The sequence below is a fragment of the Myxine glutinosa genome, chromosome 5 (assembly GCF_964187855.1).
Source record: "Myxine glutinosa chromosome 5, kmMyxGlut1.1, whole genome shotgun sequence".
NCBI lineage: Eukaryota > Metazoa > Chordata > Myxini > Myxiniformes > Myxinidae > Myxine > Myxine glutinosa.
In genome coordinates, this window is record NC_136265.1 from 31,125,205 (window position 1) to 31,143,657 (window position 18,453).

The 18,453-nt window shown below is 43.2% G+C and overlaps 1 protein-coding gene across 4 annotated transcripts in view; it reads right to left on the bottom strand.

Moving 5' to 3' along the window:
- LOC137427757 (uncharacterized) overlaps nucleotides 1–18,453 on the bottom strand; it is a 46,596-nt gene that overhangs the window by 11,780 nt on the left and 16,363 nt on the right. For 2 of the 4 annotated variants that reach the window (XM_068117473.2, XM_068117474.2), the window contains one exon: nucleotides 13,018–17,576. The exons of 1 other annotated variant lie outside the window; for it this stretch is intronic. In XM_068117473.2, coding sequence (XP_067973574.2) covers nucleotides 15,307–17,576 — 2,270 coding nt within the window. In that variant the 3' untranslated portion in view covers nucleotides 13,018–15,306. Of the gene's footprint in view, nucleotides 1–228; nucleotides 614–13,017; nucleotides 17,577–18,453 lie in introns of those variants that run through there. One more of the 4 variants, XM_068117477.2, reaches the window with a different exon arrangement.

The window sequence follows — 18,453 nt, forward strand, 5'->3', positions numbered from 1 at the left end:
GAACACCTAATTTCTTTAAAATATAAATTTATATGCACAGCTAAGCAGTTTTGATGCATGCTATCATTAGCTTCATTCAGTCCCCCTATTTGAGTAATGAAAGGAGTGAGGTATATTTATTACATTAGCCAGGGTTCTATGGGAAAGAAAAAAAATGTTCAAAGTAGCCCCCAGTTTACGGTACGTCATAAATTGATATCCCCTGCAACTGCAAGGTGAACCTCGTACCTGGTACCTGGTCCGGCTCGGCATCTCCAACACGAACATTCTGAACGTCCACGATCCTGAACCCGGAGATCCCAGCATCCCCTCCCGGACCCACGATGTTCCCTCCATCAATACACGACATGGAGTCCGAGGATCTCGATCTTGGGTCGTGGGCGCAGGTCGTAGAGTCTTGGTCCATGACCCTCAATTCAACGTGTCGAACCACGTGATTCGGATTTTAACGGAAGTGAAAAACAAGTTTAATGTTCCTGTGATTGATCAGAATCACTCGGATTGGGATGAAACCCGCGATTCTTGTTTTAGATTTTTACGTTAAACTTGAGGAACAAAATCGGTCTGATGTGGAGGAGGTTAGAGGGAGAATGGACCAGTTGAGCTTGCACGATACACACACACACACACACACACACACACACACACACACACACACAGATGAATGTGCGAGGGTCTGGGACTTCCAGATGTGACGGAGGAGTGTGACGCGTGGGATGGGCGTGAAGTTGTTGGACTTGAGCAGGACGAGCAGTGTGTGGTGCACGGGGCTGGATCGTTACCAAGATTGTGATTGAACCCAAGGCTGATGAATGCAGCTGCGTCCTCTTTGAAAACCCCGTTTCTCGGTCTTCACATACGAATCCTTACAAATGAATAAGAACATCAAGAAATCTCAACCCAATGACCCAATGCATGACGCCTTGCCTTGCAGAACACCAACCCCAACCACAAACCCGACTGTTGTGTCCTGTTATTAGTCCCCTACCGGTGTACGCCGGAGGGGACGATAGGTTTGCACGCCGTCCCTCCGTCCCTCCGTCCGTCAGTCCGTCAGTCCGTCACGCAAAGAACAGTTTTCCGGACTTTTTTTCTAAACGCTTAAAGCTAATGATTTCAAACTTGGCACATGGTTTCCTCATGATAAGTTACAGATCAAGTTCGAACTTCACGACGTTTCGATCATTTTTGACAAAGTTATGGCACTTTGAACTTTGGGAATTCTGATAATTCTGATGATCCTTAACTCGGTGCCATTTTAAGTTTTAATTTCCTTTAAAAAACAATTTCTCTGCAATAATAGGACCGATTGAGATAAAATTTTCACCATAGGAGGGACTCGATCTGTAGAATATTTTAATGGTAATTATGACGTCACAGGTCACATGGTTCGGCCGCCATATTGTTTTTCGTGAAAACACGAAAACCCCTTTTTCTCTGCAACGGCTGAACAGATCAAGGCCAAACTTTGCAGCAGAATCGCATACCCATGACGAACAAAAAAGTTACCTAGCATGACGTCATGCGTCACATGGTTTCAGAGTTATGACGTTTTTAAGCATGAACCTTTAAAACAGAGCTCCTCCCTCATTTTTGATCCAATCGAGGAGAAACTTCAGAGATCTGTTCAGCACTAAAATGTCCTTTTGGAATTTGCGATAGGGCACGTGGTTTGGCAGATATCGTTAATTAAACGAAAAAAAAAAGAAAAAAAAAAGATATCTCTTGAATCGCTAGTACCTGAGACCGTGAGTTGGTAATAATTTATATAATTCACAAAGTGCAATACGTGCAGGCCGCTCCACGGAGCGACCTTGCGGGCTTATCAACGAGGTGAGGCGTGACACACGTGTCTCAGCATACCTCAGATCAAGTTTGAAAAGCAGCATCAACCGTGCATAAATTTGCATATTCGAACATTTTTGACAAAGTTATGGCACTTTGAACTTTGGCAGGGGACATGTATTGCAGCGCAATACTCAGAATGCTTGTTACATTGATGATGTGAAAGCTCAGGTGACTTTGGACACCAGAGGGCGCTGGTGAGTGGAGGGGGCGGATAAAGGAGTTGAGGAGAAAGAAGACAAGGAGAAATGGCGGTGGTGATCAAGTGAAGCCTGGTTATTGTACAGCTTGTACTCCTGTGGTCCGGGTCTGATTAATTCACAAACACAACAAAGGATTGTGGCTTCCGTTCCCTTACCTGTTCCATTTCTGCTCTGCATGGGGGAACCTCCTCTTCCAATCTCGACATGGAGGAAAATGTTGGAGAACTACTTCCTTGTTACAAATTCCGCCAGAGAGCTCAGAGACCTGATGAGACCATCATTCGATACATTGCGGCCTTGTGTGAACTTTCCACCACTTGTGAGTTTGGTGAAATGGAGGAGATTCGACGTGATCAACTGGATTAAATTCTCAAAGGTACAAATTGAGGTACCTGCTGGGCATACCTGCAGTGTCGAGCTCATAGACTAGACGGATTTATGGAAAAAGGCCATGTATAAGCTTCCAGGTGCATTATTGAGTAAAATTTGGGAATCTCACTTTTTAACATAATTAGGATGTGCTGAATTCGATTAACCCGGTTCCCAAGCCGAATTTTGAGGGGTTTTTTTTAGTTTTAAATAAACTGCTGAAGAACTTTGGCATTGGTGAACTCACAGAGGAGATGATCAAATCTGCAGAAGCGTTCGTCTGCAGAATATATAATGTGCACAGAACAACCTCTGTTGATTCAGCACGACATATGTTGTTCTCCAAGACTGGTAAACCAGAAGCAATGTCACCGACAAGTGATGCTCTTAATTTCCATTTGATGCGAGTGCACTATCGAGCCATGGTATAGAGAAATACTCATTGTGCCGTACCTGACCTTCCTGCACCTGTGGAAATGAGATGGCGGCGTGGTGATGCAGCCTCTTCTGATGTCACCGAGTCCAATCCCAGAAAGTTGCCTCGAGATGATTTGTTGTGCGTGCCAGAAGCAATGCAAGACTCGACGCTGCAAATGTCGCTTTTCAGAGTTGAGGTGCACATCAATGTGTGCCTGTCAGCAACAGTGTGATGATCAGACCCCTTGTATGAATTTGATGTAGTTTGGCAAAACAACATGTGTGACATTCCTGAATGTTTGTGCTTCATGGCCATGTACTGTATACTTAATTTTAGAATAAATGGTTGTATGAAACATTGTCTTATTAAAAGCATTTCCCATTTTATAGTGTCCAATTTCAATATCGGTTTGAATGTCTCTTTCAATATGTCACCAACCATAATATAGACTCGACGGATTTATGAAAAAAGGGCATGTATAAGCTTCTAGGTGCATTTTGGGGGTAAAAGTTGTAAAGTTAAAGTAAAAGAGCTGCATGTATATACATGATATATTAGCTGAAAGCACCCGGCGTTGCCCGGGTTATTTTTGAAGGAATTTACGACGATAATTCAGCTTTTACTCGTGGCCGGGGACGATTGACTATTACAATTCAGCTCAGCTTTTAATTGTGAAATGGGAGCAGCTCGGCTGACGCGGCCTCACCACCTAGCCTATAACCTTCCCGGGGCCCGTCCTGACATTTCTGGTTCTTTTTGAATGAATTTACTACTATAATTCAGCTTTTACTCGCGGCCGTAGAAGAATGACTACTGTAATTCAGCTCAGCTTTTAATTGTGAAATGGGCCCAGCTCGGCTGACGCGGCCTCGACAAGACCTCGCCACCTAGCCTATAACCTTCCCTGGGCCTGTCCCGACATTTTTGGTTCTTTTTGAATGAATTTACTACCATAATTCAGCTTTTACTTGTGGCCGAAGAAGATTGACTACTATAATTCAGCTCAGCTTTTAATTGTGAAATGGGCCCAGCTTGGCCGAGGTGGGCCTCGACCGGCCTCGCCACCTAAGCTAAAACCTTCCCGGGGCCCGTCCCGACATTTTTTGTATTCGAGGTTTCCTCCTATCTTTCACCGTTCAGGAGATTAGCTTGCGCAGACAAACAAACAAAAACTTTCTTTTATATAAATATAGAGAGATAAATGCTTGTTCAAAGAAATTGTCCAAAAATGGCAATTTGGTGGCCATTTTGTTTATGCTAATTAGAAGGTCAAAACCTCAAAATTCGGCTTGGGAACGGGTTAATCGAATTCAGCATAACCTAATTATGTTAAAAAGTGAGGTTCCCGACTTTTCCCCAAAAATGCACCCAACATTCACATTTCTCAGAAATCCGTCGAGTCTATGTTGGGGGTTGATGAGAAGTTGGTATCTTACCAGCACCGGCAGGACATGCTGCTCGCCAGCCTCAAGTGAAACCACACTGGCATGGAGATTGCGCTCAAATGGGACGTCACCAAGACACGTAAAAAGTTTTATCGTACCGCACACGGGCGGTTCTTTCTCGCCAATTCCAAAGTAACGGTTGCACGTTGCACCCAACTTCATCCTTTCTCTTTGTTCTCAATCTTTCCTATTCTCGTTCCTTCTTTCTTTCTTTTGTGTGCCCAGGCACGTCTCCCTCCGTCACAATTTTCCCTGCATGTAACGATATATTCAAGTGATGGCAATGGAATTCTGATAGAAACTCCATTTTCTGGTTATTTTGATGTACTTTATAAAGTAGTGTGAGGTTGTTATAACTTGTGAAATGATTGGATACACTGTATTGAAAGCAGGAAACTGCTACTGAAACAAGGCAGAGTTGTTTGTCTGTTTGTGCTGCTGCTGTGGATATGAATGCAACATCTTATCACAGTTGTCCAACTTCATTGTTCTGAACTTTTTAATGTCACCTCAGTCTATAACTGTGTTCTCACAATCGAGCTTCATTTTAAGTAACCTTGCTGATCACAAACTGGATTATTTATAGCATAAATAAATAAACAGAGAATCACAAGGTCAGATAGTCATTTCGTTTTTCGCAAACTGTGCTTCCATGAAAAAGGATACGAACAAACCAACCCACCGTTCAATCATACATGCAAATTCAGAGACTTTCTTGGAATACATGGAGGATCCTGACTGTGATGCACCATTTCGACATTTCACATGATTGGCCCTTTAACTTAACATTTTGCAAGAACCATGCCAATAGAGGTAACAGGTAAAATCACTATTCGTAAGTTGATCTTTGCAGAGCATTGCATGCCCACCGGTATGGAAGTGAATTCTAAAGAGCAAAGTGAGCGTAAACAACAACAACAACGGGCATTTTAAGGCCATTTTCCATGCTAGAGCGGGGGATGGCCTTGCGTGCCCCATGACAATCTTCTCCATTTTCCCCTATTTTATGCATCTCCCCTTGTCAACCCCCTTGCCTGCATTTCTTCTTCCACCATCTTTAGCGAATTCTTTCTTGGTGTTCCCCGTCCTCTACTGCCTTCGACATTCATTTCCATCACTCTTCTCAACTAGTCACTTTCATCCTTCCTCAACACATGACCAAACCATCTCAACCTGTTTCTCTTCACAGCATCAATCACAGGCTATATTCCCATCATCTTTCACAATTCATCATTTGTCTTCCTCTCTTGCAACGATGTTCCGCACATCCACCGAATCATTCGCATTTCCACCCTTTCCAGCCTTCGTTGCTGCTCTACGTTCATTACCCATGTCTCGCTCCCATAAATCATAACACGTCTCGCACATGCAGCATAAACCTTTCTTTTCAGCTTCAACGACACTCCCCTCCTCGTCAACCCCCCACTCAGTTCCCGAAACTTCTTCCATGCACATCTCACTCCAGTAACCGTTGCCGAGTCTGATCCACCTTCTCCATTCAGCATGTCTCCTCGGTAGCAAAATGTTTTCACACCTTCCAGCTTCATGCCGTCTCCAAGATCCAACTCAACATTTCCTCCATCTGCAGCTCCCTGTGTGCACAACTTACACTTGAATGTAGCTGCCACACTGGTTAATGACCCTCTCAGACCACTACATTTTTGATGAACCCACTCAGCGCACATTGTACATTGAATGGAGTTCACTCCAACACCCTTCCTGCACACAGCACACGGCCACTTCCCAGTTCTTTCCACCTCACCACATGCTTTACCACTTGCCATCACCTTTGTTTTTCCGATATTCACCTTCAGACCTTTTGTCTCCAAACATTCCTTCCACTTGTTCATCTTCTCCTTCAGTCCATCCATACTCTCCGCAATAAACACCAGATCATCTGCATACAACAACTCCCACGGTAAACCCTCCTTTACATTCTGAGCCAGCACCTCCAGCACAGCTACAAATAGTAGTGGACTTCGTACCGACCCCGATGCACTCCCACCTTCACCTCAAACTCACCACTGTTCCCATCCTTTGTCCTTACAGCTGTGCGTGCTCTTCCGTACATTCCTATCACCACTCTGATCAACCATTCCTCCACTCCTAACTTCCTCAATGCCCATGTCACTACTTCGCGTGGAACCCTATCAAATGCTTTCTCCAGATCAACAAACCCAAGAAACAACCTCGTCCTCTTCTCCATGTACTTCTCCTGCAACTGCCTTACAATGAAAAGCGCGTCTGTCGTTCCTCTTCCTTGCATAAATCGAAACTGCATTTCGTCGATCTTCATTTTCTTCCTTATGCTCGTCTCCATCACCCTTTCCAACACCTTAATTCCATGCTCCAATAACTTTATCGCTCGATACGAGCCACAGTCCAGAGGGTCACCTTTCCCCTTGTATAGAGGGACAAGGGTACTCAGTTCCCAATCCACGGGAATGCGGCCAACTTTCACCACCAAATTACAGATCTCTGTCATTCTCTTCACACCCCAACTTCCAGCTGCCTTCACCATATCCCCCACAACTCCCGTCGGCCCTCCCGCTTTTCTAATCTTCATTGCTTTTATCACTTCCTCAACTTCCTTCTCAGTTATCTTCTCTGCCGTTCCTAAAACTGGGTGACTCTCGATGTTGCCGTCCCATTCATTCTCTGCATTCAACAGTATTTCAATATATCTCTTCCACCTTCCTTCAATTTCATGTGGGTCCACAACGATTTGTCCCACTTCATCCTTCAAGCAACTCACCCCCATCACATAGCACCTCTCTTTCGCTATCTGCTATGCAATCCTGAAAACCGCTCTCTGACCCTCTTCCGAATCCAAGCGTTCTCTGAACATTTTCCTATGTGCCTCCTGCGCCTTTGCTACCTCTTTCTTTGCAGCCTTATAACTTTCATGCTCTGCCTTTTCTGCCCCCGTACCCTTCGCCTTCTGCCACTCCTTGAACGTCTTCCTCTTCTCGTCCATCCTCTTTCCAACTTCATCATCCCACCACCATGTTTCGCAGTGCCACGGTGGTCCTTTTGTCCATCCACATACCTCACCAACGGCTCCCAACAGACTATCTTTCAATGACATCCAACCACTTTCAAGTGAGCGTGAGTTGGTATTTATTTGTTTGGAAATGTCTTTTAAAGTGAGTCGCAAACATGGTACTTTTGAAATAGATTTGCAATGATCCTCCTTTCCCTGGTTATACTTGTGTTTGCAGCGGGAATGCCTCAGCGATCTACACCACCTCTTGGCCAGCCAGGGCAGACCAATCAGATTAGCCAGATTGGACAGCCGACATCTGTGAGCCAGGTGAGTACTTGCAGAGCTACCTGCTCTTGCAGATTGTCCGTAACACCTCCTCTGGAAAAACAAACACCACTGTTTTTTTTTGCCTCAGCCGACAAAGTCACCGGAGGGATTATGTTTTCGGGTTGTCCGTCCGTCCGGCTGTCCGTTTGTGATCGGTTTTCGTTTCCGTGAGGACTTAAGAACGGCTGAAGGGAACCAAGTCAAGCTTGGTACAAGTATGTATAATTATGTGAAGATAAACGTATTTGATTATGTGATCAAGAGGTCAAAGGTCAGAGGTCTTGTTCGGTAAAAATTCTGTTAGTGCACTAACTTGTGAACCAGTGATGGGATTTTGACCAAACTTGGTACAAGTATATACGAGGGGCAGTCAATAAGTAACCTTAAAATATTTTTCAAAACTCATTTATTGCATGTACGACTGTACGTGTGTAACAACGGTTATTTTTAAACATAATCTCCATGGCATTCAATTCATTTTTTCCAGCGCTTTACCAAGGCCTGGATTCCTCTGGAAAAACAATAAATTTGGCTGCTAGTGTAGCCATTCGTGCACCACCTCTTAGACCTCTTCGTCGGATCGGAAAGTGGTTCCACCAAGTGCCTCCTCAAGTGGCCCAAAGATGTGGTAATCTGAAGGGGCGAGGTCTGGCAAGTAGGGTGGCTGAGGAAGACACTCAAAATGCCGGTCCTCGATTGTTGCAGCTGTAGCACGGGCAGTATGGGGCCGAGCATTGTCATGTTGCAGCAAAACACCGGGAGTGAGTAGTCCACGATGTTTTGATCTGATTGCTGGTTTCAGATGATTTTTAAGAATGTCGCAGTATGATGCACTGGTGACTGTGGTCCCTCTGGGCCTGTAATGCTCTACAAGTGGGCCTCGGCTATCCCAGAAGAGCGTCAGCATCATTTTTAGAGTGGACGGCTGTGTGCGGAATTTTTTTGGGCTTCGGTGAAGTTGAATGGCACCACTCTTTGCTTGCCCTCTTTGTTTCTGGCTGACAGTAGTGGACCCAGTTTTCATCCCCAGTCACTAATCGCTGTAAGAAAGCATCGCATTCTGTTTCGTAATGTCGCAGACGTTCTTCACATGCGTCCACTCGCCATTCTTTCAGTTTGGGTGCGAGTTGTCTCGGCACCCACCGTGCACACACTTTGCGGAACCCCAGCACGTTGTGAATGATATGGTATGCTGAACCATGGCTAACCGTATGCTGAACCAACGACCGGACAGTTCCCGCAAACGCACCGGATGAGCCGACGTACCCCAACGAAACCCCGAGTGGTTGAGCTAAGCTCACACACACATACACACACGACGCTTTTATTTTAATTTAAATTCTCCCCTCATGTGTGTTATAAGTCTGGTGTGAGGGATCCCAATTTCGGACATTTATTTGAGCGTCGCGTTTTCCTTGTTCTCGGGTTCCTTTAAATAAACCAGTTAATTTTTTTGTACATTTTAAATCCGCCTCGGTTTGAGTTAATTTCCACAGGTTTGAAGACTGCCCACGGGATCGCAACAGGTAAAAGCTTCCAGTTTCTTCTTCTTCATCTTCTTTCTTCCTCCCGCGTGTAGATATAAAATCCGCTATTGAACACCACCTCCATTAACGCTCGATTTGCTATCCGTGATTTCCCGGTCTTCACCGAGGGGAATCACAGGACAGTACCATCATTCCCCAATGTTCTCAAAGCAATGAACTCGCAATACGCCAACAGTGAGTAGAATGTAACATTCCCCAAAGTCGGTGTATGAATCTCCACATGGGGTGAAGTTCGAGGTCATGCAGAACGGAAAAACAACAGGCAGGTTTTCGCGTGACTGTGGATAAGGAGTGATGAGGTGAGAGATCGATATGGGAATTGAGCCGATAGGTAAACCAAGGGCAATCAACACGATGAGGTCGATACGGAAATCCCAACGGCCAAACATGATGCACCAAGCAGACAGCCTCTTCTTCTTCGAGGACAAAATGGCATATAGACCCGCAATGGAGGCGCTTGATTTCTCCAACGATGACTCACACTTGGTGATAAAACCTGTGATGCAGGCTTAATTGCACTCGCAATACAGTATATGACGATGTCACGCAATCACTTTCATGGGAAACCTCAACTCATTCGCAACCAATATATAAAAACAAGTCCGCTCGCAGCCTCGTCCTGACTCACAGCTATCTCCTCCTCTCTCAGCCCATATCGATCGCTCTTCTTCCGGTCTCTTTGCCGAGTTTTCCTTTTTCCTTCACAAACACTTATTTTTAGCTTTTACTAAAGTCATCTCCATTTCACACAAAAATCTTAACAACAATATTACCTGAAACTAAAAATCCTGCAAGTATAGAATGACAACAAAGGCAGAAGTGACGGATCCGTAACAATTTGAGTGGCTTTTCTCCCTCGTGAATAATTTCATGTCTTTCATAAAAACCATTTCTTACAATTACAACAGTTGTGTACCTTTCCATTCTCATGAATATTGTCAAGTCCGTAGATGATGAAGACCAGCCTTGGACAGATAGCCGAACAGTTAACTCCGAGGTGTATTTCGAAAGTTGGCGGGATTATCTTTTTGCACGCGTGGGAAAGGCCCCGCGAAGCCTTAGCTGAACGGACGGCCACCACAAACGATTAAACAAGATGTCATGTGGAGCACGATACTTGCAAAATCCACCCCATCCCCAAGAAAAAAAATTCCATTGATACAGCAAATTGTCCATTTCATCAAGATTAAAACTGACAATCTTGATCAAAGCTCGGGTCAACAGGAAGAAAAGTGATGATTTTTCAGATGAAAAATGATGATTTTATAAGGTTGACCTTGAGTTGACCTTTGACCTTTTGACCTCAAAAATAGTTTGTTTCCCTATTTAGTGACTCAATGTGCAAATGCTGTTGACTTTTCAAGTCAATCGGATGAAAATTGAGGGTTTTAAAAAGTTGGCCTGTGGTGACCTCAAAAATAGTTGGTGGTTGAATTCAGTGACCATATATGTAAATTCTCTTAGAAATTCAAGTCAATCAAATGAAAATTGGTGATTTTAGAAATTTGGCCGATGTTGACCTTTTGGCCTATGTTGACCTCAAATATACTTGGTGGTTGAATTCAGTGACCAGATATTGTTATGGATTCATAACTTCCGTTGTGGTGGTTTGCATCCACTGTAAATATTTCTGATTCCATGTACTATTATTGTGTTCAAAAGGTTTATTGTTCATGAACTGTTTTCAAAAGGTATAAAAGTTAATGTTAAAAGAAACAGGAAACCGGATCGGGACCCGTACGGCGAAGAGGAAGAGGAGGAAAAAGGGCGGAGCGAGGGAGTCAGACAAGAAAGCCGAGTTGCTCCGAGTTCTGAAGTGAACGTTGGCGAGCAAAAGAGTCACTAGCGAACTTTCGGGTTCCCGGGAAAGGGGTCCCTGTGACAGAGTTGTCATCGCTGTGACCGATCAACCTGCATGTCAGGTTTTTGGCGGTGAATTCCCAGGAGAATTATCGCCGGGCCGTTACGTCTCAAGAGCAGGTCGTCGGCCATTTTGACTCGTGCAGGACTTGTGCTTCGCTCGCGGTTTTGTCTCTTTTCGACCATTTTCACCGCATTCAGACGTCGATCTGGGGCGTGTGTGTGACGTGGATTTTTGAAGGTTACTTCGTCCATACCCGAGGGTGTGATCTCTCAGTCGCCTGTAGGGCGCCTTTGGATTTCCCAGTCGCCTTGAGGGCACCTTTGTCCAGCTTCGGCGGTGTGACTGTACTTGCCATCCGCACAGGATTCTGGTCTCGATTGTACATCGTTCTGGCGATCGCTGGAGCGAATCAACTTCATCTTGAAGCCGGGAATAAGAGACATTGGGGAATGTTCTTGTTTCACTCACTTGGAGCACAGTGAGTTATATATTACAAAACTGATGGTACCATCATAGGACATATTGATTGTACTTTTGAATACTATTGTTGTTGTACTGTTATTCTTGTGTGGTCTTAATACAATATTTGTTTGTGAGTAACAATTGGGGTGGCTTCTCCGTTGATCTTTGACACACAGAAAAACACATTTTTCTGCCACGACTCCTCTCGGGGCTCGGAGGTACACTGTGACCAGGGGGTCAGGGAGGAGCACGTAACAATATGCAAGTCCTCTTCAAATTTCAAGTCAATCGGATGAAAATTGAGGATTTTAGAAATTTGGCGGATGTTGACCTTTTGGCCTATGTTGACCTTTTGACCTTTTGACCCCAAAAACAATAGGCTTCTCAATTGGGACGACCTATACAACTTGGTGAAGTTTCGTGACGATCAGCTTAGAATTGTGACCTGTAGGCCAGTGACAAACAAACAAACAAACAGACAGACAAACAGACAGACAAGACAGCCAGACAGAACCACAAACGCAACTGACCAATATACAGCATTATCCCATTTTACGCCATTTCGACCTACGTCAAATCCGACTTTACGCCACTCTTCTGGAGTAAATTTCAGTTCAGCAAACGTCATTATGTGCGACTTTACGTCACTCCTACATCATAATAGGAGGACGTGAAATAAATTAATCTTTCTTTTAAAATATATTTAAAATAAATAAAATAGTACATAAAAATTAACAATAAAAGCTAAAAAAAACAATTTAAAATACAATAAAAAGCACATCAAAAATATTTTTAAAATGTACGTACAGTATACGTACGCGTAGCTGCTGGTTCTCATTCAAAACAAAGGCGACGCCATATGCATTTTGTCCTGTGCTGCGGTCGCGTGCTTGCTTTGCCTTTCACTGTTATTTTTGTGATTATTCCTTTACTGTGTCTGTGTTAGCCATGGGTCCTAAAGTAAGCCATGTTAGCCACAAGACCCAAATGCCGAGCGTTTCGCAAAAATGATGAATGGCACCAGCGACCTTTTTCTGCTGTGTAGGACCATCTTAACTGAGAAGAAGCGCACAATTCAAGGGACTTTGGATCAGTTCCTACTTAATGTCGAGAAACGCAAGGCCTCTACTAGTTTTGATGAGTCGCTGAAGAAGCCCCGCATATAGTGTCATTACTCTTTAAAAAATATGGCTAAAATGTGTTTTTTGTGTTTAGAAGAGACGCCAAGTTTAAGGTAAATAACATAATTTTATTAATTTTATTTTTTACAAATTCATTTATTAATTGTGTTCATTACTCATTTAAAAATATGACTAAAATGTGTTTTTAGTGTTCTTTAAGGTTTAGCGATAGTTATATACTTTCACGAGTTGTTTACTCTAGTTTTACGGTGTTTGTCTTCATTGTAAGGCATTTTTAAGGCATTACGCCCGGGTTCACGTCAAAAACCGAGTTACGTCACGGCTTATGTAACCAATTAATGACGTCGGCCGGGGTATTGTTGAACTTGAAAAATCTTCGATTTTGAAAGTAACAAACACGACACAAAAGTAAACTGCAACAAATAATGGTTTAATGAAAATATACGTGAAGCAATAAAAATATAAAAATGTAAGTTGAGGTAACTATAAGGCTAAGGTGAAGGACCCTCCATTCAGACACAATAACACGACACAGATTGAAATCAAATAAAATAAAATAAAAGTCCCCCCTTTTAGTTGCCACTCAGCTCTTGTCTCGACGAGCACTTGATTGCGGGGTCGCCTCGAACCACCGCTCGGGAAACGCACAAGATAGCGCCAATCGCTACAAGGCACCTTAGCCGTGAAGCGGCAGCAAAATGTGTCCGCAGAGCACCAGCGCTCAGGAATACCGCCCTCCTCCGGTCGTTCCACAAGGCTCCCATTGGTCTCTCAGGCGCACCCGACACGAAGCCCGTTAGAGAGAGAGAGAGAGAAATGAAATGCGACCGCTAGTCATGAAGCCCAGGACAGAGAGAGATGAAATGTGACCGTCCGCCACAAAGCCCAGGACAGAGAGAGATGAAATGTGACCGCGAGCCACGAAGCCCAGGACAGAGAGAGAGAAAGACAACGGATTCTTCCTCTTGTCGAACCTTCCCAGCTCTCTGACGTCAAACGACCAATCCTGACGTCCCATCGACTCATACCATCTCCCCGACCAATCATCCCCTTCATGGGATGAGCCTTCATGGGATGAGCCCGGAGCCTCACGGCCTTTTTGAGGCCCATCAAGAATGTTGGGGCGGCAGGGTTTAATTGCTGATTGGCAAATGTTCGGGTCTCTGTCAGCATGACGGTGTTGTGGGGGACTGAAGCTTTTCGTTGTTCTTGTCGTTCCTAATGGCGGCCCTTTTTAGTTGAAACTAAAACATCGGGAAAATCACAGAAGGCAATTACATACTGGGAAATTGTAATCTTACACCCTACCTCGAACTAATTAACACAAGACCACCCTCCGTGAGGAGACATGTAAACACTCCTAAGCTCAACGTTTGCCCTACTTATGTACATCGAAATGAGCTTTCAACGCGTCACGCGATCCATGCGAAACGAAGCCTCCCTTCCTTTCATATTATTTTTTCAAGTTGTCCGTCCGGCTGTCCATCCGTCGGTGATAGGTTTTTGCTACCGCGATCACTTGAGAACGGCTGAAGGGATCTTAGTCAAATTTGGTGCAGGTATGTATAATGAGGTAGAAGCCTGGTGTTGGGCTAGCAGCTAGGGTGCCAGCTTAGGATCCTAGGATCCTGGGTTCGAATCCCGGTCGATCGCCGAATTAACGTCAGGGGGGTTGACTCAGCCTGTCATCCTTCCGAGGTCGGCAAATTGAGTACCAGTTCACTGGTAATTCCCTGTTTGTCGTAAAAAAAAAAGGCGACAAAAAGGGTTGGCGGCAGGAAGGGCATCCGGCCGTAAAACATTGTTTCAAAAAGGGGCCCAAAAAACAACAACAACCACGGTCACCGAAAAAGGCCAACCCCCGCTTGCGGGGAAAAATGGCCTCTAAAGGTGTTTTTTTTTTTTTTAAATGTATAATGAGGTAAAGATGAACCGATTAGACTTTGGGGGCACATGGTCAAAGGCCAAAGGTCAGAGGTCATGTTAGGGAAAAACCCTATCACTGCGATAACTTGTGAACCAGTGATGGGATCCTGACCAAATTTGGTACACTTATGTAGAATGATGTAAAGATGAGCGAAGGAAATTTTGGGGTCAAGAGGTCAAAGGTCAGAGGTCATGCCAAGTAAAAATGTAATAACTTGAGAACAGCTGAATGGATTTAAAGCAAACTTGATGCAAGTATTATAATGATGTAATAATGTGGGCGGAGACATATCAGTCAATGTCGTTATGTCAAAGAGTGCCTTTCTAGTTCGGTAAAGGATCAATATTCATGAACCAGATTGTGAAACTTCATTCTCATAGTTTTGTTCCAAGGGCTCATTTTAGAATCCTCACTAAACCTCTGACAGCCTCCACTTGTAGTTCGTTTCTCGTGATATTCCCCGGAATGCTTTTTAAATACTCAGTAAGGGGTTTCTTGATCATCTCTGTTGCTCCAACTATCACTGGTACAATTTCAGCTTTCTTCAATTTCCAAATCCTCTTGGCCTCATTTTTCAGATCCTGATATTTGAGTATTTTCTTGCTCTATGAGGTATTTAGTCCAAAGTCATTGGGAACCGAAACCTCAATCAACAGTGCCATCTTTTCCTTTTTTGTGTGTTTGAGCACTACGTCCTGACACAATGCTCTGCCTGGAATGTCTACACTTGATAGGATCATCTTGTCATGCATGAGCACTATATGTTCATTTTCAAGGATCGAGTTTGGTTTGTGTTTCCCCAATGTGAAAAATCTCATGTTGCTTGAGGTGGGATGGGAAAACAAACGATTTTTCACAAAAAGAACATTTGTTGGGCTTTTCCCCACTATGAACAAAATAATGTGTCTTCAGTGCGGATCTAAATATAAAGGATTTTTCACAAACAGAACATTTGTGCGGCTTTTCTCCCCTGTGAATCAAATCATGTCTCTTGAATTTATATCTGCAAATAAAGGATTTTTGACAAAAACAACATTTATGTGGCTTTTCTACTTTGTGACCAAAACTATGTTTATTTAGCTCGGATCTGCTTACAAATAATTTTTCACAAAAAGAACATTTGTGTGGCTTCTCTCCCCTATGAATGAACTGATGGTTCTTGAGTTGAGATCTCCATATGAAGGATTTTAGACAAAAAGAACATTTATGCGGCGTTTCTACTTTGTGAATGAAAACATGCCGCTTTAGTTCGGATCTGCGTATGAAGGATTTGTGACAAAAAGTACATTTGTGCGGCTTTTCTACTTTGTGAATGAAAACATGCCGCTTTAGGTCGGATCTCCTTATGAAGGATTTTTGACAAAAGGAACATTTGTGTGGCTTTTCCCCACTGTGAGTCAAATCATGGTTCTTTAGTTTGTATGATGACATGAAGGATTTTTGACAAACATTACATTTGTGTGGCTTTTCTCCCCTGTGAATCATCTCGTGTATCTTGAGGTAGGAAGAAGATGTGAAGGATTTCTCACAAATTGAGCATTTGTGTGGCTTTACTCCACTGTGGTTCATCTCATGTATCTTGAGGTGGCATGGGAATAAAAAGGACTTTTGACAAACACAGCATTTGTATGGCTTTTCTCCACTGTGAATGAAATGATGTCTCTTCAGTTTAGATCTGTATAGGAAGGATTTTTGACAAACAGAACATTTGTGCGGCTTTTCCCCACTATGAATCAACTCATGTATCTTGAGGTAGGAAGAGGATGTGAAGGATTTCTCACAAATGGAACATTTGTGTGGCTTTTCCACCCAATGTTTCATCTCATGTGTCTTGAGCTGGCCAGGGAATAAATAGGATTTTTGACAAACAGAACATTTGTGTGGCTTTTCTCCTCTGTGAATGAAATCATGTTTCTTCAGTTTCGATCTGTACATGAAGGATTTTTGACAAACAGAACATTTGTGTGGCTTTTCTCCCCTGTGAATCTTCTCGTGTGTATTAAGGGAGGATGAAGTTCTGAAGGATTTCTCACAAATGGAACATTTGTGTGGCTTTTCACCACTGTGATTCATCTCATGTATCTTGAGCTGGCGTGGTAATAAAAATGATTTTTCACAAGCAGAACATTTGTGTGGCTTTTCCCCACTGTGAATCAAATAATGTCTCTTCAGTTTAGATCTGCATATGAAGGATTTTTCACAAACAGAACATTTGTGTGGCTTTTCTTTCCTGTGAATCAAATCATGTATCTTTAGGTCATAAGACGATATGAAGGATTTTTTACAAACAAAACATTTGTGTGGCTTTTCTGCCTTGTGAGTCAACCCATGCCTCTTTAGGTCATATGACAACATGAAGGATTTTTGACAAACAGAACATTTGTGTGGCTTTTCTGCCTTGTGAGTCAACCCATGCCTCTTTAGGTCATATGACAACATGAAGGATTTTTGACAAACAGAACATTTGTGTGGCTTTTCCACCATGTGAGTCAACCCATGCTTCTTCAAGTGTGATGAAGACAGAAAAGATTTTTGACAAACAGAACATTCATGCGCCATTTCTTTCGAGTGAATAATTCCATGCCTCTTTAATGCAAATGAAGTAGCAAAAGCTTTACTACAAATGGTACACTTGTGTGGATTTTCACCAGTGTGAATGATCTCATGTTTGCTTTGCAGAGTAGAAGTTTGAAATGCTCTATTGCAGAAAGAACATCTGTGTGGCTTATTTCCCACGTGAATCATCTCATGTTCCTTTAGAAAAGAAGAAGTTCCAAAGGATTTTTCACAAAGTGAACACTTGTACAGCTTTTCGTCAGTTTGAATGGTCTCAGACATCCTTAAGGTAGATGCAGAAATTGGGAAGGCTTTTTCAAAAACAGCATCTTGCTGTACATTATCACCAATGTGATCAATTTCACATTTCTTCACAGCAAATGAGGTTCTCCTCGTCTTATCCATGTTTCTTTTCAATACTGCATTGCATGAAAACGACCCAGCAGGACTTGAACTCAAATTTACAGGATGCTCCACAGATGTCTCTGCAACAGAAGAAAAAAAAGAAGACAAAAACACATTTATGTTTTCAAAAATTATCCCATCTTCAAAATATTTTTTGCATGGGATGGTGCAAAGGAAGGGCATGTGATAAGCAAAATGCGTGTTACTGAATGTGATGATGGCTGTCACCTAAAGCTATGGAAGACCAACAGTGATGTTGAACATGTTCAACTTTCAATAAGAATTGAATATTCCAATATCTCTATTGCAGCTGCTTGTGCCAGCGATACAACTGTATCCAATGTGCCAGCTTACCCACAGTCTATCAGTACTGAGGTAAGGGATTGGGTGATTGTGTTAAATATGACGGCAAGAGTTTTCCAGGGGAAGTGACCCAAATTATTGGTGATGACACTGAAGTTACTGTGATGGAATCAGTGCATAATGGTCTGTGGAGGTTGCCAGTACCAGCTGACATTCTTGACTGTAAGCCTCAGTATATGGTCTGCAAAACTGAACCTCCAGTTCCAGTAGTCAGTGCTGAAGATGAACATGTTCACTATAAATTCAACACCAACATTCAAATTCAGCAATAAATGGTGCACCTGGTTAAATGCAATGGTTGGTGTGTAACATTATGTGTGTTACACACAATACAGGCACCATCATTCAATAATATTGTTGCGCAACTCCGATTAACACCAGAGTTACGGACGACGATCACGAAAGCTTTACTCCCGAGGCGAAAACTCAATGGTGGATTCCAAAACCAAAAGCTACCCCAAGCACACGGGATGAAGGGAAGCGGCGAGAGCCACCGCAGCCTTAACTGTTAAAATCAACCACCTGGAAAACTGCGTTTAGGAATATATATAAAAATAATACAAGGGTTTATTCAGGAAAAGCAAGGACAGGAAA